Source organism: Pyrus communis, chromosome 10 (assembly GCF_963583255.1).
Source record: "Pyrus communis chromosome 10, drPyrComm1.1, whole genome shotgun sequence".
NCBI lineage: Eukaryota > Viridiplantae > Streptophyta > Magnoliopsida > Rosales > Rosaceae > Pyrus > Pyrus communis.
Genome location: NC_084812.1, coordinates 5,143,516 through 5,166,882, shown reverse-complemented (window position 1 = coordinate 5,166,882; position 23,367 = coordinate 5,143,516). Strand labels below are relative to the sequence as shown.

Sequence of the window (23,367 nt, the reverse complement as noted above, 5' to 3'; positions counted from 1 at the left end):
AGCTACAATCGTCGTTTATGCATGCATGAATAGTATTTACATTTGTTGACGTGTTGATTATACGTGCTTAAATAGTAAATTATACTGTTTTAAAGGCAGTTCACTATTTCAATTAATCTTTAGACGTTTGAAAAGTAAGAAATAATGTCTAGACTTGCCTTAGACGTCTAGGCTCTAGGCCCCCGCACGCCTACCAACTATCACCTAACGCCTTTTAGAGCCTTAATATTTGTTGACAAATTGTGAAGGCTACCTTTCATCTACAAATGCATGCATGAAAGTTAGTTAGAATTTGTTAACGACAATCATTCAAGCACCCTTAAATAGTTAATTACACTGTTAACGAGTTGTGAAATCTACTTCCGTCAACAACATATAATTATTTACATGCGCTAGTTGTAGATGGAAATGGTACGTTGCTGTGAGTTGGTGACGATATATTTGTGTCATGAATGACATACTAATCCTACATAATTTATCAAAATCGAAGCTGTGAGAGTGATTGGAAGTCGTAGAGTATATGGATCCCGTTTGTATTTGTGGCCTCACGATTAACCAACTAACAAGCAACTATTCAAGGCAAAGTGTGAACCAAAAGATCTGTCAACAATTTTCAAGCAGTCAATCATGTGGATTAGTGCGTCTAAATTTTATGTATAACCTCATTTCACACTTCACACGTGACTTGACTTTTCCTTTTCCTTTTTCATCTTTTCAATAAAATAGAAATTATGCAACCTCTTCGTTGAGATGAAAAGATTTTTCAATGTATTCGAAACAGGAAATGTTACACAAAATGTTATTATATAAGTGATGGGATACTTAAAAAATAAAACTTGTATTCACTTTTATAATGACCTGCAGTACATCATTCCGTGTTTCAAGCGCATTGAAATTTTTTTCAATAGAAATGGCTTATTAGACCAGAGCAGTGTTCATGTCTCATGTACGTAATTTGAGTTCGTACATTTAATTTTGTTTATGTAATTTATATTCTAATTTAAGCTGTAAAAAAAAAAAAAAAAATTGAATTGCTTGACAAGAATTATATAAATTATTATATTTATTTTTTGACTATTGTTCAAGTGTTTACAATATTTTTTTTTTTTTTTTGTCAATGTTCAAGAGTTCAGATTAGTCATATGAATACATAACATGTGGTACAATAGTATAAGATCGAGTTTCAAACTTTCCGTCTTATAAAAATCAGGAGCATCTAAGCCGTGCACTCCGACTTTCAGTTTCCTTCCTCTACCTCTGTATATCATGCGTACAAGAAAAATACATTCAAGTCAAAATCAAGAATTTAACAATTGAAGGTAGAAACTTACGTTGTTTTTTATTTTTGAATATATCAATATTCTTACGCTAGGAAAAAGGAGAACGAGCAACTTAATTTTGTATTGAATTCGTCATCTATGATATTTGAACCTAAGACAATTCACTTTCAAATGAAGAAGAATATTAACAGAATGTGTTACTAAGTGGCAAGAACTCACGTTTTAATCTAGAAAAAAAAAAAAAAGAAAAAAAAAAAAGGGGTTGAAGCGTATTAACAAAAAGTTGACGGTTCCATCTTCTTCCCCACCCATTTTGCAAAGGTTGTTTTGAGTGGGACGAGTCTCCGCCAACCTTCCAAAATTTCCCAACCAAAAGTGGAAGCTGGAAACACAGCACTATTACTAGTCCAAGTGGGGACCCACCTTATTTCCTTAATTACATATTAGTTAAATAAAACATTTTGTCGACATTCTGTAAATTCCAAGAGACTGACTTCAACTCAGAGACCGTGAAGACCAAACGCAGAAGCACCAGAAGAAGTGCTTCGAAGAAGAACAATAAGCAAAAACAAGAAAAGCTCACATAGTCATGAAGACAGGAAGCTTAGGACCCAACCTCAAGCTCACTCTCCCTCCTCCTGATGAAATTTTCATCTCTAAGTTCTTGTAACTCTCCCTCTCCCTCTCTCTCTCTCTCTCTCTAGATATGTGTGCGTGTGTACGTATATATATACATATGTATATTACGAGTTTTGTGGTATGGCAGGACTCAAAGCGGCACGTTTAAGGATGGCGATCTCCTGGTTAATAAACAAGGGGTTCGGATCGTTTCTCATAGAGAAGTTGAATTTGTAAGATTTTTCTCAGAAGATTTCTGTTCAATTTTGTGAAATGTAAAGATTGAATCTTTGAAGTGAATTGGGTTAAATTTTGCCAATTTGGTGAGCATTGTTGTGATTAGAAAATGGGGTTTGCTTATTACTCAAGGTTATGCACTGTGATGTTGTGAATATATAAGAAAGAAAGGTTTTTGATGTGTTTTTGTTTTGGTTGTGAATGTGAATGCAAATGCTCAGCCGCCACCTATTCAAGCATCAGACAACCAGATGATTTTAGCCGACCTCGATGCGATTAAAGTTATTGGCAAGGGAAATGGTGGGGTTGTGCAATTGGTTCAGCACAAATGGACTCACCAGTTTTTTGCATTAAAGGTATGGCGGAAGGCCCATAATTTTCATATTATTTGTTCATGTTTTCCCAAGTCGAGTAACTCCTTGTGTAGCGTAGAAGGTTGGGCTCGTTTTTTGGAGGTATGATCAATACCGTGTTGTGCCTTAGCACCATTTTAATTTTCCAAATATTTGTGTGCGCTGTCTGTTGTGAGGATGTGCGACTCTTTGTGAGCATGTGAAGGTAAACGAGTCACACATCGGTGAAAGGAGAAACCTTGCAAGGTATTATAAGAGGTTGGGCTAACCTCAACTTTCTTCATGTGTTAGCCTAAAGATGGATTTCCAAAAGTTATGCTGTAAGCTGCAATCGTGTTTGAATCTTGAGATGAGTAAAGTCGAGTAGTAGAGGTCTCTTGATGAGCTATTTCAAAATTCTTACTATTTCAGGAACTTCTTTGAGTTAAGATTCCTTAATTATAAACACCACTCCTTACATGTTTGAAATTCACACTGTTAGAATTATCTTCATGCTTTTGTAGATTGTAGAGATATCCACCGATATGCCTTCGATTGGATATTTCTGCATATCGTGTCGTTTGCTTTATGTTGTCCTTATCCCAATTTCAGGTAATTCAGATGAACATTGAAGAGTCTATCCGCAAGCAGATTGTACAGGAATTGAAAATTAATCAATCATCACAATGTCCAAACATTGTTGTATGTTACCAGTCCTTCTACGATAACGGTACCATTTCAATCATCCTAGAGTACATGGATGGTGGGTCTTTGGCAAATCTTCTGAAGAAGGTCAAAACGATTCCAGAGTTTTATCTTGCTGCCATTTGTAAGCAGGCAAGTTACTTCACCTTGATGTATGAGACCTGAAACTCTCTGCTAAGTATAACGTGTTGTTTTCTCCATTTCTTGTTGATGCAGGTGCTGCAGGGTTTGTGCTATCTTCATCATGAAAAGCACATCATCCATCGGGACTTCAAACCTTCCAATTTGTTAATCAATCATAGAGGAGAAGTTAAGATAACGGACTTTGGTGTGAGTGCAATAAAGGCAAGCACGTCCGAACAGGCAAATACTTTCATTGGCACATACAACTATATGTCGGTGAGTAACTTACTTATTATTGTATACAAGCATCATGTTTTCTTGTTCAGGGCTCTTGAGGTGCAGGCACTAACTGTTTCTGTTAAAATTTGTTTTGCAGCCAGAGAGAATCGCTTGTCGCAGTTATAGCTACAAAAGTGACATTTGGAGCCTGGGGTTAGTACTGCTCGAGTGTGCAACAGGTCAATTCCCATATGTACCACCTGATCAAAGTGAAGCATGGTTTAACTTTTTTGAGCTTATGAGTGCCATCGTTGACGGACCAGCACCTTGTGCCCCTTCCGATCAATTTTCTCCGGAGTTCTGCTCATTTATTTCTGCATGGTAAAGCTTAATTTTTCCGCTCGTATTAAGTTTGTGATATTCTAAAATTAAATATTTTTATGTTATTTCTCACTTGTAATTTTTGGTTAACGATTCTCACTTGTAAAATACTAGTCCTCATCTTCCTATCCAATGGTTTACGCCTGTAATAGCAATTTTGAACCAACTGTATTCTCTAAGGTTGTATTAGTTAAATTTCATTTGCCATTTGTTATTTTTCGGTCATTTCTGTCCATCCCCAAAAGGACTGAACCATCGAACCACAAGAAACTTGGGTTTCCTTCGAATTCTCTTTGCGTGATTGAGTTTCTATATATTGCGTTGTCTGTTGATGAAGTTGCTCTTTTTAACTTTGTTGATGTTCATTTATTTTTTTCCCGTTTATCTCGAATGTTTACCCTTTTATGTTCTTGCTCTTTGAGGTTACTAACCCTACCTCGGGGATCTTTTCTTTTTCTCAGTGTACAGAAAGATCCGAAGGATAGACCGTCAGCTCAAGATCTCCTGGTACGGCCCATGAAACCCTTTGTCCCAGTTTCTTCTTCCTTGTACAAGTTTGCTGGATTTTGTGGATACTTTCAATCTGATTTGGTCTTTGTCTTTTGGTCTCATTTCAGAGACATCCTTTCATCAGCATGTACGATGACTTGCATATTGACCTTTCCTCTTACTTCGCCGAAGCAGGATCTCCCCTTGCAACATTTTAAAACTAGCTGGTATATTCACATCTGTATTTCGGTCCGCATCTTGGATTCACTGTTGAAACTGAAATTCGAAAATTCATTGCTTTTCTTTATTAGTGTAATTTGGTCTCGTGGATGAAGACAGTTGCGGAAATGAAGAATCACTGCTATGGCATGTCCTCGATAGTATTTTTTGGTTCTACAGAATTTCTTTTTGTATGGTGGATGAAAATTAAGCTTCTTTTCTTTGTTATGCCGTTTTCTGTTCAAATATTTATACTGTACTCATTTTTTTCTTGAAACTCCTTTACGTGAGATGTTTGAAGTTTCGTCTTGCTTACCAAGATTGAATTAGAACTGTAATCTAATGTATGCCTAGAGACCTTGTTCAACGAAAGATTGGATTGTAGAATGAGTCATACTTTTTCCTGCCGTATTGGAAATGCTTCTTGTAACTTGTGACTGGTTTCTCCTCCTTGATAAGTCGATTCGACTGTACACTCCGATACCCAATTGCTATATCAGCACACCAATGAAAGAAGTATACTTTGCATTCAACGCTGGAAGGCGAGCAACTTTCCATAAATTTGAGGTTTATGATTGTTGGGGGAAATTTGTTTGTTGTTCGTCAAATGCACTTGGAAATCTGTTCATCTGTCTAGTGTCGAAAGCATTTGTTTGTCTTTTACGATTGCAAATTCATTCATCTGTGTTATGTAATTTTCCTTCTGTGCAAGTAATTTCTTATGGATTGTGGTTTATGCGGTCGGATTGTTGGAGAGATTATCAAACAAGAAGGAAAGGAACATAGAAAAACACCATTGTAATTCGTTGGATTTGTGTGTTCATGTACAAATTAATAATATAGTAAGAACAACGCAAAGGAGGGCGAAAGAATTCTTAAACGCTATAGTTGTGGAGAGATTTTTCGCCGTGATTGTCACATCGTCACGTGATTTTATCAACCTATCATTCACACAATTAACCACGTGGTGTGACGGTCACACCAAAAATTTCTACGTGTCACCCAACCCAGGTGAAAAACTTAGGGTTGCGTCATTTTGGTGATTAAGATAAAATCTCTGATTACCAATTTTAATTCTAATTAGGGTTTTTTCTTAAACTTCCTTGTGGATTTCAAGTCTACTACTATAACAGTGATGTTGTCTTTGCTCCCCTTCTGCATGGCAAGCCTTGAGAGATAGTCTGCTGCAGATTGAGCAGCAGGATCAGCTCCCTCGCCCCGTTCCGTTGACATGGTATCGCCGTACTTCTTGTGCCACTGAAGGATCCGCCTTCGTGCAATGTCGCAGGCCTCCTGGTTTGTGATGAAATCCCACAACCCGTCGCTGGCTAGAATTAAGCACTCGTCTTCCTTTTCTCGAGAAACAAACACTACTTCTGGATTCGGTATAATCCACGGTTTCAAATATCGGTCCCCTGATTAGATTGAACATCTCCATCAGCATGAATAAAATCAAACTCAGACGATACATACAAGCACAAAATGAGTTTCCAAGGTTTGTACCAATGGATCTTGACGTTGCAAGAACACCGAAAACACGTGAACCATTCCACTGTATGACCTTGCCTCCTGCAGCCTCTATCCTTGCATATTCATCTTCTCTATCTGGCTAAAACCAGAACAAAACCTAATCAGTCTCTCTAGAAACTTAGGCACGACCGGGATGATATACAAGCAGTTGCACTTAAGATTTTGTGAGATGCAAAATGGATGAAATAATGGAAAACTACAAAAATTAAAGGCCTTACCTTGTGGTCTACTGACAAAGGCACAGAAACTTTCCCTCTACACAATACTGCTCTTGAGTCGCCACAGTTTGCTACGATAATATGCGTTGGACAAATTACGGTGACTACAGCAGTTGATCCGGCGGTTTCAGGAGCCATAGATTGGAGAAGGCCTCCTGGAGCTCCCCCAGAAGAAGCATGAGGTTTGCTCTCATACGTGCCTCTTGGAGCTCCTCCAATCTCAGCATCCACCTTAAAGAAACTATTCGAGAAGGCCTCCTTCCACCTCTCCTGCCAACCCTTCTCCCCATTGCTTCTGCCGCGTAAGCCTGTTTTCGCAATTTCTAGCTCTTCGGCCAGTGCAGAGTGCAGGCGTTCGCGACAATAATTAGCAACCTGCAGAATTGAGAGAATCCAGTTGAGTAATTCGACACGGGAAGTTCTTTGATCAATGCAAAAATGGAAATTCTAGAGGAAAAAAATTCGAATTTCAGTTAAGCTATCATACCTGCCAACCTCCATGTCCATCATAAACACCAAAAAAATGGGCGGTTAAGTCATTTGGGCCTTGATTCATGCCATTCAAGACACTGTCATCCATTAGCATTTGAACCGGAACCTGCGAAAATTGCGGCACAACTGCAACGTCATCTTCCATCTCCGGTCTCCTTCCAATGATGGACGTGGAACCCCAAAGGGGTACGCGATCCAAATCGAAAACTCTCTGACTGCAGCTTGTTCCGCACATTTTCTTATCCCCACTGGCCGGAAAAAGCGAGGTGGACGCATCACAAGTACTCGATCCATCGCCAACGCGGTCACACGTTGGCCTAAACTTACTATATTCCTGACTTTCCCGATTCACGACTTCCGCTCCCCGGTTTTCGTCATGAGGACTATTGAAGAACAAAGGTGACGCGTTTGCTATTAGCTTGAGGCCAGTAATTTCCATCTGGGATTTTACTGCTGAATCCTCATGGATCAAACTACCTAGCCTATATGGAACAGCAACTGCCTGAGCTAAATCCTCCATAGATTTAACCTTGACCTTCCAAACCCAACGTACAAAATTACCAGTGTTCAATTAATGCCTTGGGTAAAAATCAAATCTTTTGTGATCTAATTCAAAAACATGAACATTTAGAAATGGGAACTTGAAATTCCACAATATAAATAGAAAAACTTGAGAAATCCTTCAACTTCTTCAAGTCTCTAGAGAACCAAAACCTTCCTTTTCTAACTTTTTACCGACTCACTGATCTCACAAAAAAAGAAGAAGAAAGCTTTGTCCTATTTCTAGCAAACAAAAGTCAGGAAAAGAAAACGCCAAAGCAAATACAGAAAACCCCAGAAAGGAAAATGATTGAAAACTTCAGTTCCCTGGATCAAAGGCAACTCATATCAGCCTCTTGAAACTTGGATTTTCTATCTCTTGTGGAACTTTCATGTATATCTCAACCAAACCAACTTCAACTAACTTAAATCAAAAGCGGATGGAAAAGTTAAGCTGAGTCACCCAGCTACTTTACCTCATAACCCTCTCAACTATTAATTCTCACCTCGGCACATAAGTGATTAATAACGTTTATTCTTGCACCCAAACAATTTTGGAAACATATCAGAAAATAGTAGACACAAGAAACAAAGGTGTTTGATGGTGAGTTTGCTCACTCAACTATATTATTCTCCGCTTTGTAATCACTTGTAGCTTAAGCGATTAAGAGCGTTTACTTTGCCGAACGGTTCTGGAAACAGATCAGAAAACAGTATGACGGAAGATACAAAATGTGTTCTGAGGGGTTTGCCCAGAGTTTTCAAAACTGTGCATGCAGATTTTAGGTGGGAAGGGAAGAACAAGGAGAAAGTGGCTAAACGAAGAAGAAGCGTAGAGGGACGGTGTGCAAATGCATTGATGCAAGGTCTTGGATTTATATATAAATAACTTGAAAAATTATATTAAAAAAATGTTGGTAAAATTTGGAAAAGAGAAACAAACACGTGTTCATGATATGTCAAAGAAGGGAATTAAACGAAGCAAGGCATCTATTAGTTACACACCCACGTAATCAATTTAATAAATAAAATAATATAAAATTGTCAAATAAATAAATAAGTGGGCCTAAAATATCCCAAGGTTTAAGAATCATATCTTTAAAATGGTGATTTGTAAGACTACTTACCTAATAATTCATTATTATTAAATAGAGCTAACCATACAAGACCATCCCAAAGAATTCTTTTAAGCATATAACTATTTTGTTTGGAATTAGTTGGTTGAGCTCTTGAATTGAGTGGATCTTTTAATCATATTAAACTTTTTTCTTGCATAAGAGGAAGAGTTCCTTGTTTTAATAAAATGGTAGGCGAGATTTGAACAAATGCTCTCTTTCAACATTTGGAAGATTTGAAGTCACATGACAAGATTGAGTTTGTAACATCAACAAATTAAGGGCTAATTTGGTAAGCTGGATATGGGTGGGACTTAGAGATATGATTTGATTGTCATATATTTGTAAGATAAGACTTATCATCCATACGTAAGAATAAGTTAGATAACTCATTCTATTGTAGACTCATAACTCATCATCTCCAGTCTTGTCCATGTTACATTTGACATAACAAACAACAGATTTGACTCAAGTCCATTTTAATTGGTTATAACATATCTCATCCAACCCACTAAACGAGGCCTAATAGGAAACTACCACAACTGTGACATCCCACATCGCCCAGGGGAGTGATTCTTAAATGTATATTCCCATCCCTACCTAGCACGAGGCCTTTTGGGAGCTCACTGGCTTCGGGTTCCGTAGGAACTCCGAAGTTAAGCGAGAAGGGGGCTAGAGCAATCCCATGATGGGTGACCCACTGGGAAGTTGCTCGTGAGCTCCCAAAAACAAAACCGTGAGGGAATGGTAAGCCCAAAGCGGACAATATCGTGCTACGGTGGTGGAGCGGGCCCGGGAAGTGATCCGCCCCGGGTCGGGATATGACAAATTTGGTATCAGAGCCTAACCCTGGCCGCGTGTGTGCCGACGAGGACGTCGAGCCTCTAAGGGGGGTGGATTGTGACATCCCACATCGCCCAGGGGAGCGATCCTTAAATATATATTCCCATCCTTACCTAGCACGAGGCCTTTTGGGAGCTCACTGGCTTCGGGTTCCGTAGGAACTCCGAAGTTAAGCGAGAAGGAGGCTAGAGCACTTCCATGATGGGTGACCCACTGGGAAGTTGCTCGTGAGTTCCCAAAAATAAAAACCATGAGGGAATGGTAAGCCCAAAGCGGACAATATCGTGCTACGGTAATGGAGTCGGGCCCGGGAAGTAATCCCGTCCGGGCCGGGATGTGACAACAACTCTTGGTCGATCATTCACTTTCTTGCATATCACAGTTCAACACATGCATAAATAACTTATCGAAAACACGAAAAAAAATGTATTTTTACACACAACTCAAACTGTTATCGACTTGTAAGTAAGAATGACTACTTCCGAAAAAAAATATCTAAAGCGTAGAAGATATATAAGGTTCGAAATTTCACCACTTTGATATTTAAAAAATAAAGAAAAATAAGACCAACTCATCCACCCTCGTACTTTTTTTTTATTAACAAACGAAGACTCACATGTACCTTATATTGTTTTAAATAGTCGACAAAGAGTGTAGGTTTTCTTGGAGGCATAAAACTAAACAACCCCATAGAACTTGGTACACAATATTTAAATCGAATTGGGATTAAAAATTAAGCACTATGGGATGATACAATTATTATGATGAATTTTACGTATGTATTTTACATGTTGTTTTTTAATTCAATTCTTAACGCTGATAAATTACATTATAGTTATAAAAAAAAGATTGAAATATTTCCGTGCATCTTTATGCCTTAAAAAATGAAATTATCGTTGCTTTGCCCTAAACCCTTTTTCTTTTGTTTTTTTTTTTTGAAAATTGTGATTAAAAATTAAATATCAAATTTTCCATTTCGTTTCCATGCATCAGCGACCACCAACCCGGTCACGTCATGGCTCTGAAATTCTGGGTAAAGATTTGGCTGGGGAAGGTTACGTGGCGGATTACGAGTGCACTCTTATGTTGGGGGAGATGTACCAAATTCTTCTTCTCTCTCCTACTTTCTCTCTCTACATTTTTTGGGACAGACAGGTGGATTCATTCATTCAATCATGCGCTCATATCTCAAACTGCGTGTTGTGTGACGCCTTTTCATTGGACAGCACAAACACACAGAAAAGCAACCGTTCTTGCCGCGAATTTCGTGCCAAAGAAAAAGTTTGACACAACCACTCTCTGGTTCGCCGACACGTGGCATCCAATCATGATGCGGTCAACTGGGAGTTGGAACCGACACGCAAGCACCACAAGCACTTTTAGTTTACTTGGTAATCTGTCTTACTGTTTTCAAGCTTTTAGAAACTCCGATTCCGTGGACTAACGTTGGTTTGTTTTTGGATAGAACACTGCAAATGGGAGACGCATTTGGTGAGGTGTGTTCTAGAAGTGATTGATTTGACCAGTGCGATTCCAACTACCCACAAAATCTTGGTACGTAGGTTTTAGGTGTCTCGCCGAGAGACATCTTCATGTTGTGCGAGTATAACACTTGTTAAGTGACATGATATAGGATAACACCAGTGTTATGGTCACATGGAATAGACCCAAATCTTTGACGGAAGAAGTTTTCTTGCAACCAATGCACCAACTAAATAACATTACTCGTCCAATACACATTTAAGATGTGTTCAAAATGTGAGCAACTCGTCCAACACACATTTGCCATATGATGAAATGATGACAACAAATCATTTCTAAAACTCCAAAATGAAAAAAAAAAAAAAACAACCTGAGTCTAGTATTTGGGTCCCGATTCTCAGAAAACTTGAGCCCTGAAAGATTCTATTGATACAAAGATGGGCTATCAAGAACGTAGATGAGGTAGAATGAGCAGTTGGTCAGATTTAGTATGGATCGTACATGGACAATAATTAGAGTCAATGGCTCTTCTAGGATTTCCCCATCTGGGATCCTTGGGAAAGAGGATCCTAAGCCCCAATTTCCTCACCGGAACGATAAATTTGGGCCACCACCAAGGCCCGAGGCCAGCTATATTGGCCCGTGGCCCCGACAGGCCAGAGCAAGGGTGGCCGGACCTAAGAGGCCAGCAACACTAGCTAGCGAATACTTCTCCCCACACAGACGCAATCACATTTAAGCTTGAATTTGACTATGGAGGCAGCCTTTGCCAGAAGAACTCGAGAAGGAAACATAATTTACCTAGCCACATGCATACCAAGTAAAACTTTCGGTTTCGGTATAGAACGATAGGGTTGAACTCAGAAATTAAAGAAGGCCCTTCAGCAATTGGAACAGGATAACTAATAGTAAAATACAACGAGTTAGGAGTATGAAACTGCTAAAAACAAGACACCGTGGAGGCCGAAACACATAAGCGATGCGTAAGAAGTGTCACCTACAAATCCATCTACTCAGAACATCTTCAAAGGAGACGTCAAATTCAAAACATCAAATTGAAATTTGATGGCCGACTTGCCAATTTGACATATTTTCAATTTTTTCCTTATATCCGATATGCCAAAATTTATTGCTTCATTTATGTTTTTTTTTTTAACAAAAATAATAAATGTTGGATTGTTGGCCCTTCACCATAGTGGTAGAATGGTTTTGAGCTCTTGCATGACGGCATGCGTTCAAATCCCAGCAGTGGCTAACATCTAATCTAATCTAACAAAATCTATTGTTTGACAAAAATAATAATAATACTAATAAAATAATACTTAAATATGTGAGCATTTAAGGTAAGACAAGTGGAATGCCAATGGAAATAACAAAAATCAAATTTGAAGACAGCTTCAATTTAATATTTTTTTGTCCATGTCAGTTTAGCCTTCTTTTTCATATCATCTTTAACATCTCGGTTGGAATAAATAATACATCATTTGTTACTGTTGTATGTCTATGCGGCATTTTTGACACCTCCAAAGATGGTCTAAACAAGTGCAGATTAGGCTGCATGCTCCGTACCTAACACATTTCTGGTCATCATATGTTTTATAAGGGGGAAAACAACGGGGCTGCAGCTCAAGGACATATATATGTAAGATGGGTACAAGATATGATCCACCTTGCAAATGAAACTAAGGCAACAAATCAACATGATTCTGGAATCACGAGCTGGTGGCCCAGTGGTAAAGGGCGGATTACAAGGCTTTCTTAAAACAAAAAACTGGAGTCTCAGGTTCGAGACCCGCTACCAGTGTGGAAGCCAAACTTGTGGTCAGGGAAAGGCTAAAATGTCTTTGTGAGTCTTTCCAATTCCCGGAAGGGGTGGATAACCGTGGCTTGCCACTAGTTGTCAATCTTTTTTATAGAAAAAATAATCAACATGATTCAGGAAACAGAGAATACATCAGTCAAACCCGGGAACAACGTCTAAATTAAAAAATGTTCAATATCCTTGTAAGTTTCTACTATTCCTCTTCTAACAAGTTAATTACTAACTACATAAACGAAACACAACAAAAGATTGGACAACGGAAGCATTGGGAGACAATTGAACACAAGCTTGCCATATACATCCGTGATCTAAATTAAAATCTAAAATTGGGTTTTGAATTCCTGAATTCACTGACAATAATCGAATACGTAGGGAATGAACTAAACACAAGGTATAAACACATTTCAAGTTTCAAACTAAATAAAACCAGAATCAAGTAAGCGCAAGACATAACGTAAGCCCGGAGGAGTGAGCGAAGCATCAAATTTGAGATGATAAAGCAATAAACCTCAAACAAGATGAGCATCAATGCAGTGCAAAAGCAATGAAACCAAAGGTTCAAACTCTAAGATTCAAAACAAATTCAGACCAAGGTTCGGGAGCAGCTATAGGCTTAGGAGTAAAGACTTACCTCGGCGGTCTGAAATCAAGGTCCACAAAAAGCACTTGGAAGTTCATCTGTGCATAACATTCCAGGTACGGTATATCATATCAGAAAAGTAACGAGTCTAATAAATTGAAATCTACAGCAACTGATGTCTGATAACAAGCAAAACTATAATGGGGAAGGAAATTTTCTTACCATCAGTAAGCCTCATCAGTATACACACCGAAAGTAATCAAGTGTGGCGGAAGCTGAGTTGGAGAAGACCAAAACCTCAAAGGAGCATTCTCTGAAGATATCTGTAGACAATAAAAAACCAATAGAGATAGAGAAGGCAAAACCTCAAATAATGAGTTTGCCTGCTAGAGAATAATACATATAAATTAAGAGCTGATTTTTATTAGGAATATAAAATGTATGTACAAGAGGGCGTCGTTCTCTGATTTGTAAACGCTACAGGCAGGATACACTGTTTGCTAAGATATAATCACTAAGCCATACTAACTAGTGCCTTGAACAAAAAGATCTTTACAGTCAAAGTAACCAACTTAATACAGGAGCAAAATCCAAAACATCCGAAAGGTTCACTCAAAATTTAACTTGCAGGAGCCTACGAAAGAATCTATATAACCTAACTGTGGACCGATAGCCAAACGACTATGCATGTGTAGCTGGGACTCTGGAAACTCCAATGACTATTCTTATCACTAGTCATTTCTTGAAACATCAATTTTGTTTCATTTGTCAATAGTATAATGAACAAGACTATACAGAGAAACAACTTCAAACCATCATATTTAAGTCTGAGAGGTCATCCATCGGAATTTCAAGACCCATAAAATCATGATCTTGTAAATTGTCATCATCGATATTCAACCACGAACCCAAATCTTGCCCTTGGCCATCAATATCGTCAGGGCCAACCAATACATCCATTCCTGGTAATTGCAGGTGAGACAGGTCAATGGGATCCTCCATTACATCCGTGGAAAACTCATCCTTATCCTTGGCATTGTTACTGGCAGTCATTCCACCTGACCTTGATCCAGAAGGCAATGCTGGTTTATGTTGCTCTGATGGCTTGCCAACAAGGCCATTCACTGAAATAGATAGTTGCGTTTTCTGCTTAGGCTTCGTCTTTGACTTTCTTTCCCCTTTAGCATTAGATACCGCTGGCCGACCACTTTTTGGAGTTCCATTTCTAGATTGCACCTCCCTGTTGTGCCCTTTTCCATCTCTATCCCTCTCACTCCTCTTTCCTTTTGCACTGCTCGTTAAAGAACCACCCATACCCGATGCAGCAATTGAAGTTCCAATATTATTACCTACGTCATCCAGTGATAATTCCCTCTTCTTGACCCTGTTAAACCACGTCTCTTCTCTACCGGTAGTTTGTTCAGATAAGTGATTTAAAGGTTGAAGCACATCTGAAGAGGTGACATTAAGATTATCCGCATTCTGACTAAACTGTGAATAGCTTGGCTGGGAACCCATGGAAGCTGCGGAAGAGACAATAAAAAATAAAAAATGACATGTCAAACAATAGAGATTGAAAAAGAAAAGGAAGAAAATACCCAGAGTGCAAAGTCCTTCATCCCTTTATGCAATTGATTACACAAGTAATAGAAGAAAATGCATCAGAAGATAATGGAACGGAAAGCACATTCACAATATTACATTCAAAGGCATAAAAAGAAATACCCGAAACCCTGGAGGCATTACCACCCTCTGCAATAGCCTCTGCTTGTCGCGTGCCAGAAAGAAGTATATCCCTATATAAGGGTTCACTGAAACAGCTTTTCCCTGTATTTTTAAATTCTTCACATCTGTCTAATGTCCGCTTAACAAATGCTAAGGCAGCTTGCTTGGCCATTTTATTACTGGAGCTCTTCCCACCAGTAGCATTAGGACCCCAAGCATTCTATCACAAAAAATATATATGTTAAAGACAGCAAGCAAGAACTTTGACAGTAACAAGGGCCATCCTAAGAAACAGTCGTTATTTTTATGGATCTATTATGGATCAGTTAAATGTTACAGCTCTAGCCCTCTAGTTATTAAAAACCTTACAAGGAGTATTGCATAAAAAGAAAAAAAGACGATGGAAGGTCAAAGAAATTACCATATACTTTTCATAAGCCATTCCAACAAGTTTGTCAAGGGCACGCTGTTCAAGCTCCCTATATGAAACCAATTTGAATCGTTATACCATGATGGACAGAAAGTTAAGCAAAATTACCACAGGATAAAGGATTAATTACTTTTCTCGGAATTCTTCTGCCATGGAGGTAGACCTCATCAGTCTATCCAGCAAGCCTTTCTTCTTGGAGATCTGTTACATTGAAAAAAAAAAAACCATTAAATGGAAACCTTAACAACAAAATCAGAAACACAGTAACTAATAACTGTTCCAATACATCCACACAATTAATTTCTATAAGCTCCTATCCATATCCATTCCATAATACATTGTAATACAGAGTAATACTATACATGAAAATACCTGTTCACGGTGCTTCGCCTCTAATTTCCTGATTTCCTCATCAATTCCTTCATCCTCCGTCTGTGTCATATCAGGCTTAACAAAGATTATGCAAAAACATGTATAATTAATAATATTCCATATTACGGAAGGATAAAATATATAATTCTGAAACATTAAGCCTAAAAGGAGTGATGAACTCCTAACCCCAGCAGCAGAAGGAAAATAAAAAATGCAAAGCTTCAAAAGGAAAAGCTTGTTACAATATGTCAAGTAAAACCAAAGAAAATAAAATTAGTGTCTTCTAGAACCATACCTCTAGCTCTGGAAAAATTCCAACGCTTTGAACCTCCAGGACAAGTTTTTGATCTAACGACATGTTACCATACTGAAATTCTGAAAAGGCCAATCCAGGCATCACCGCTAGGTCTGAAAGGAAACCATTTCGCAAGTGACCAAAGTCTGAACTGATTACTTTGTTTGGGATGCCCACTACACCTTCTGGCTCATCATATTCTGGCCTCCCAGTAATCCTATAACCATTAAAAGCAGTATGCCCAGCAAACTGAACATTATCTTGTGATTGATCCAGACCATTGGATTCCACCTTTGCATCCAGATCGAAATCAACTCCATATGAATCAAATGTAAAGTCTTCATTTACACTGCTAGAATCCTCCTCTGAAATCAATGCTGCTAAGAGTCTCTGACAGAGGGAAATTGCAGCATGATCTCCAGTTCCTGGCACAAATTGTTCTGGATGGAAGTCACCAATCCTTGGTTCACATTCAATTTTTTCATGCCCATTAGCAACAGTAGTGCTCCCATGTACACTAGAAGGAACTTGAGCAGGAGTTGTCACATTAGATTCAATGTCGCCCTGGTAAATCAATAGAAAATTAGAAGACCTCATTATCCACAGCAGAGACAGAGGTATAGTTGACCCATGAATATAAACACCAAATAAAACATTTTAGTGACATGACATTGTTTACAGACATCATTTTTCAAGAAAATAACAACGTATATTCCTTCATCCCCTCTAATTAAAGCAGGCCATCACCTGTTGCTTCAGGAAAGCTATGTTGGCATCAGATAACAAACTAAAATATGGCTCCATTTGCCCCCAAAATGAGTTGGAGAAGGAACGAGCTGCGGCAATAATAGAACTATTAATTCAACAAAACATTAAATGCTGGAAAAGGGTAAAAACAAAAGTGATCAATGAGAAAGGCACCAGAATTAACAACTGCATTTGCAGCAGCCAAAAGCTCTTCATGTCCATCATCTGATCCCACTTAGGAAATTGCAACAAGAGTGAATAAGGAGCAATAAACACTAAAGTAAACAAAGATAAAGTCAAAAATTTATTCCTTCAGAAACTGAAAGGTTTCCCTACCAAGAAAATCTGCTGCTGCATTGATTGCTGTGTGCTTTTGACGTGTATAGGCCTTTCGATCAGAAAGTCTCCTAGTTGGCGGTCGGCCTGCCTTGCTGTGTAACAATTTATATTAAATATGAGTCAATCCCAAATATTAAATGTTACAAAATAAACAGGATATTTATACGACAGTCAGACAAATATACAGAAGTACAATATTTAAACCTTTCACTCTTGTCAAAACCAAGTCTGGAACTTCTTAGCTGTTTTGCTGTTCCAACATTTCCAACCTTCTCCACAGTCATTGGCATGAGAGCCCTTGTGGAACTAAAACCGCGCCCTGTCCTCCCTTGCCTCCGAACACCATCTCCAAGGTCTTCCCCAGTAACCAGCTTATTCTTTCTTGATGGCAAGACCAGAGTGGACATCTTTTGAACATTCTGTCCAACTTTCTCATCTACCTCATCAGTCTTTTTGCCTTTATCTCTGGACTTAATCTCAGCAGCTCCCGACTCCTCACTCTCGGATAGTGCAGCAGAAGACAAAGGATCGGCTTTTAACTTAACCTGCTGAGGAGAACTTCCAGTCAGGCGTTTGGCAAATCCCAGCCCAATTTCACCACCAGTAACATCGGATGGACTATCCATAGGAGGGGTTCCCTCATTACTTGAAACAACAGGAACAAAATTTGATCGCCTTGCAGTACGGGAGATCTTTTGTGGTCTCTGGCCAGCCCATTGAGCAACAGGTGGAGATGAAGATCGTGCTGATGTCATGCGTTTGCGATTGTTAGCTCCAACGGCAGCAGGGGGCTTATTCGTACAATGAGAAATCTCCCAATCATTAGGAACATTTGCTCGATTAACAACTGGGGACAACTTGGGTGCCACACCTGAGCCTGATCGTGGAGCCCGAACAGAAGCGTTCATCTTTGTGCTTGAGGTAGGACTAGCTGAATTAAAATCATCACGGACACTTGCCCTGAAAGAAATACAAAATAAAAAGAAAGTCATCAATGCAGTCTCATAAAAAAAAAGGAAAAAGGAAATTACTATATAAATAGGTGGAACGGAGCTAGAGATAAATATGCAGCTTTAGGCCCTTAACAAGCAGCGAAACACCATTCCAGAAGTTAACCACGTGAGTAAATACCAAGGCAGCTATGCTTACTTATTAGCAGCTCTGTGGTTTGCCCTTTCCTTATCCGCACCAATAGGGCGATCTCTCTTATCAATGATAAGGGAAGAATTGTCTGGTTCAGTCTTAGGAATGGATGAACGAAAGCCGAAGCCAGTTGGTTGCGAGATTCCGTCTGACTTTCCGACTCCAACAGCTCCATTAGTGACTCCTGGCCTATAAAAATACAAGGTGTTAGCATTACCTCTCAGGCAGTATATCACAAAAATCAATCAACAACACAAAATAAATATGTAAAATTTCAACGAAATAACATGTCAACAACAAGAAGATTGATCCTTCGATTCACCCATTTTTAAAAACGTTTTCATATGACAGAAAAAAACTTTTGCCCTCTGTACTATGAGGTGAAAGCCCAGAAGATAGTCCTGGGTTATCCATTCCAGTTCCAATCACGGGGTTCATTCTTGTCAATAACAGCAGAAGTTTAAACAATCACTACTGGTAGACAAAGGACTCCACAACGATACAGACATCCTTCGGGCAATTGTTAACACCAAGCACATCGCCTCTTATATCATCGGATCAAGATTACAAGTACCAAAGTCTTCGATAGTAATTATATTATAAAAGGCATAATTTGCCTAGAATTTCTAAACATGGCTTTTCAGATTCGGAGAATCTGACCAAAAAATATTAACACGTTTTCCTTAAATAATTGGACAATACAACTCAAATGAAAACACGGAAATGAAGAAATAGTATTGTTTTACATATGAGGAAAAATAACTAAAACCATATAATATGGTGTCATTATTTTGTCTGATTCATCCAACCCTTTTACAACTTTTTGAGGGTGATGTCAAGTTGTGTCTACAAGTTATCTCTTATCATCAATACCCAAATATAATAGTGAAAAAAAAAATTAAGTGTAAATCAAACCTGACATTAACATAACCCTTAGATACATAAAAGACAACCTTGGCACTTTCAAATTTTGCATATGTTGTGCAACCTCTATACATAAATGGTGATTGAAAGGTGACAAACAACAACTTGCACAACGTTTAAAGAACTATTACATCCACTATGGATCCTCAGTGGAAATATATAAACAATAAGCATAAGTTTGTTAGCATTGAAAATAACTGAGACTTCTTACCAGTAAGTTGACCCAAAAAGAACTACTTATTCCTCAGTTCCTTTTAGAAATAAAAATTAAAAACTGCGAAAATGCCAAACAAATTAACCTAAAACATGAAGGAATACAATTTAAAGTGATAGGGTCAATCTGTTCTTATGGGAAGAGCAAGTCGTTCTTTAAGAAGTCATACCTAAACCCATGGGAGTCATTATTTGACCTTGAACGCACATCATTCACAGGCCTTTGCTGCATTCCCTGTTTAGTTTCACGGTAGCCATCAATTGGTTTGCTGGATACCATACTTGGAGAAGCATCTGGCTTTATCCCGGAACGCTTCTTCTTCATTTTTGACTTTTCCCAGCCATCAACACTGACAGATAAATTTCGATCCTCTCCCTGAACTGCACCACTACTTGCAAGCCTCGGCATTTCCCTATCCTTGTCTACAGCCCCAGATGGCCGCACAAGAGAAGTACTCCGCACATCCATCTACAGTTATCATAAGAGTGCAGCAAATATTAATGGTGGAACTTAAAGATCACAACAGACATTATCAATTCATGGATTAGCAAGTGGAATGCATATGGTTAAAAGCACAAAAACCAAATGCAATGCCCAACCCAATCCACAGCTTGAGAACAATAAAACAGAGCTAAACTAGCATGCAGAATCATATATGCACTATAATTCCAAGAAAAATAAACAAAAATACTACATATATCAAAATCTACTGTAATGCACAAAAGCAAACTACCTTTCAGTACCATAACCCAACTCATTCAAATAAAGATGTTCCTACTCATGACATTTGAAAGCGATATTTAAGTGGAAGAAGGTTCCAGATTAGATCAATGTTAAGCATCCAAATAAGCCCATAAGCCTGGTAGCTACATACAATAATCACAGCTACATACAATAATCACAACAACTTATGATGATTTCTAAGGAATCTTTAAACAAAACGTAGTTTAGCCACAACCACAAGTAAAATAGTACCTAGAAGCTAATTCTGAAAAAGACATGCATATACAATGCTCAATAAATTATTATTACATAAACAAGACGAGTTAAAAAAGGAAATGTAGCAGAATTTTTCTAAAATACAAACCCTCGCATCCACCAAAGAAGTACGAGTGCGTTTGTTTGGGATAGAGTTCTTTGTCCTTTCTTCTGACTTTTGTTGCTCAAGTTCAAAACCACCTGAGACAGCATGATTCTGAATACCAATCTTTCCCATATTTGGCCCCAGGACTGACCGATCGCTCGATAGCATCGAACTAGAACGTTCATTAGAAAAACTTTCTGCTCTTGATCTCTTCTTAGATGGTACGCTTGGGAAAACCTTGTTGAATGCACATAAGGCTTCATTGAAAGTTTTTACACGTTCCCTGTACAATTATTCAATGTTATGGAGTAGTTGAAAGTCACAACCACAAACCAGATTGCAAAACATACACAGAACTACCTGGCCTTAATAGAGCTTTCACGCAGACCAGCCTTAACTCGTTTGATTTCCTCCGGAATTGGAGACAGTAGCAACTTTCCTTTTACTGAAGCAGATGGAGATTCATCAGGTGAAATGTTAAGAGCGACGCTCATAAGTCTTTTTAAGTCCCCTTGTCTGTTAGACTTGTGCTCTGCAGCAACCAATTTTGGATCAAAGCGTAAACACTGCAAGAAGTTCGTTACATCTCCTTGTGTTATTGCGGATGTGCTTCTTGACATGTTTGGAAGTGAAGATAAAATTGGATTTTCCACGCTTTCGCGAAAGCTACCAGATCTATCCAATTGAGCAGCTATGTGGGATCCTCGCTGCCCACTGGTGTACAATGGTCTATCTGGGCTACCAGACGAGAGATCAAACTTGCTAGAAGTTGCCATTGCATCAATTTCCACACAATAATCGTGTCACAAAGCCAGAAAATACAGAGGTGCATGACAAAGACGCACAACGGCACATAAAGCCCTAACTTTTAAGAACAATGACTGGGCAATACACCTGAAACAGATAAGGATCATAAGATACAAAGCCAAGTCCCTGTTCTTTTTTCCAAACTATTGATCAAGTTTTCACCTATCATAGGATGGGTAGTCATTTTTAATCCTGAATGCTGAAAGAAAAGAAAGAATGATAGGAAACATAACATGAAGTAGCCAAATGCAAAAATGTATAAACAAAAAACTGGACTGAGATGCATCAACCATAGAGAACATTAATTAATAATTTCTTCCTTCAAGGGTAAAACAAGTTGAAAAGATCACATTAAAATTTGAAGTAAGGGTACATTTAATCTCAGAGAACTTGTCCACAGAATACAAACCTAAAGGATTCAAACAAACTCACAAGCTCCCTGATCCAAAATGAAGAAGAAGGAAAGAAATTAAGCCTTATATTAGATGTTCAATCTTGTTACATCCATAAAAGTGAATTGGTGAAGCAACCCACACGAGAAAGATTATCACATATCCCTGATATATAAGCAATCTAGCATTACAGCCCAGAAACCACGAGACTGTCACAAACAAGACACAATATAAACAAAAATAAATGCAACTGATGTGCATGCAATACGAGAATTTTGAGCAGGAACCAAAGTATGAGCATGCAGCTCCATTAATGTTAACATTGTTCCGATCAACAAGATTATAGTAAATTCAGGCACAAAGCAGATAAGCTGAAGTAAATAGAAAGCATTTTAACTTCAATTTTGCACAATTTACTAAACTGGGGTACTGTTCCATTCTTGGGTGTTTGGCAATGATTTGATTAAACTTCCTGAGGTATGGCTTCTCCAGGGTAACTAAGGGCACACCCAACCAAACAATCAGTAAAAAGAGTCTCCTTTGGTCAATCTCCACCCAGGTCTATCCCCCGAATTTTACAACATGTTCATTAAAATAAGAGCACACCAAAGATCAAAGGAGAATCATATAAGCTGACATAAAAATGAATTACTTGTTGATACTATTTAATTATGAGTTTCACAGTTCCAGTTGACACTCCATAAGTAGCTCATTGACCAATAAAAAGTAACTTAGATAATGAGCAAACCAAATGGAACATGCTATCACCAACGCCCATATGACGGCTCAAGTATCATTACTCTTGAGCTTAGTACAAAATCAATATTGACCGTCATTCTCTTTTAACCTAAAAAAGAACCTGAGATAATGAAACGAGCACAGCTATCGCTAAGTACCACCGCAGTCACCATAGGTGGTGCCTTTTACATTTATCATCTTCCCTTCCATGAAAATAAAATTTTCCCCCTAGTCTTTTTTTTTTTGGTGGATTATTCTAGCTGAAGTACGATTTGTAAGTTCAATGTCTTTCGCGCTAAATTTCACTCAACGAGACTACTATTTCCTAATTTGTCATCAATTATTCTCCATTCTAATCAACAAAACATACCTATCACAACAGATAGTCACATAAAAATTTCAAATTTTGGTCTACTGTTAAGATTTTGTACTTCATTGCATCCTAAGCTCAAATTTTTCTATAATTTCACTTCATTAATAAAAAAAAACCTTAAAACCCCCAAAAAATTCGCAGATACAAAATGGAACCCTGGAAGCTGAATCCACGAAACCCTAGATAAATCAAGCATTACAAATCAAGCATTACAAACCTTCAATCACACGTAAAAAATTCAACCCAAAATTCGACACGTAGAACTTAAATCGAGCAAAACTAAATCGAAATTGAAGTTCAAAATTCAAATCTTATACCTTTAAAAAATCGGAGCCAATGATGTCCAATTGGCGGCGAAGCAAGCGCGATTCTTTGATTTGGAGATTTGAAGATACGTCGGGAATCGAATATTCCAAAGGTTCTAATTAGAGTTTTGAGCTCGAAATCGAAGGTTCGTACGAAGCCATGGAGGACGAAGACGAACCCTGTGTTTTGATCGGCAATGCAATTGGGGGGGCGGTTAAATTACAGTTATGCCCATGTTCCGTTTTACCGATGA

At 38.3% G+C, this 23,367-nt stretch overlaps 3 protein-coding genes across 4 annotated transcripts; 1 reads left to right on the top strand and 2 right to left on the bottom strand.

Moving 5' to 3' along the window:
* The first annotated feature begins 1,689 nt into the window (after positions 1–1,689).
* Positions 1,690–4,831, top strand: LOC137747061 (mitogen-activated protein kinase kinase SIPKK-like). The gene is made up of 9 exons (XM_068487065.1): positions 1,690–1,946; positions 2,047–2,131; positions 2,357–2,491; positions 3,080–3,304; positions 3,389–3,571; positions 3,672–3,895; positions 4,357–4,402; positions 4,513–4,611; positions 4,696–4,831. Exons 1-8 carry the CDS (start codon positions 1,870–1,872, stop codon positions 4,600–4,602), a joined length of 1,065 nt encoding a protein of 354 aa, XP_068343166.1. The 5' UTR covers positions 1,690–1,869; the 3' UTR covers positions 4,603–4,611; positions 4,696–4,831.
* Positions 4,832–5,381: 550 nt separating this feature from the next.
* Positions 5,382–8,247, bottom strand: LOC137747059 (protein phosphatase 2C 77-like). The gene is made up of 4 exons (XM_068487064.1): positions 6,839–8,247; positions 6,352–6,726; positions 6,107–6,212; positions 5,382–6,018 (listed from the first exon to the last, which is right to left on the bottom strand). The coding sequence occupies exons 1-4, from the start codon at positions 7,361–7,363 to the stop codon at positions 5,684–5,686; spliced, it is 1,341 nt and encodes a 446-aa protein (XP_068343165.1). The 5' UTR covers positions 7,364–8,247; the 3' UTR covers positions 5,382–5,683.
* A 5,379-nt stretch (positions 8,248–13,626) lies between these two features.
* On the bottom strand, positions 13,627–23,343 carry LOC137747573 (uncharacterized). Of its 2 annotated transcripts, none has more exons than XM_068487703.1 (15): positions 23,126–23,343; positions 20,859–21,392; positions 20,502–20,781; positions 19,584–19,882; positions 18,283–18,465; positions 17,338–18,093; positions 17,131–17,225; positions 16,969–17,028; positions 16,795–16,883; positions 16,048–16,611; positions 15,753–15,827; positions 15,511–15,581; positions 15,372–15,429; positions 14,951–15,170; positions 13,627–14,748 (listed from the first exon to the last, which is right to left on the bottom strand). In XM_068487703.1, exons 2-15 carry the CDS (start codon positions 21,272–21,274, stop codon positions 14,033–14,035), a joined length of 3,882 nt encoding a protein of 1,293 aa, XP_068343804.1. In that variant the 5' UTR covers positions 21,275–21,392; positions 23,126–23,343; the 3' UTR covers positions 13,627–14,032. The 2 variants fall into 2 exon arrangements, with proteins under 2 accessions (XP_068343804.1, XP_068343805.1); XM_068487704.1 differs by having other exon boundaries at positions 16,969–17,019.
* Between the last annotated feature and the right edge of the window lie 24 nt (positions 23,344–23,367).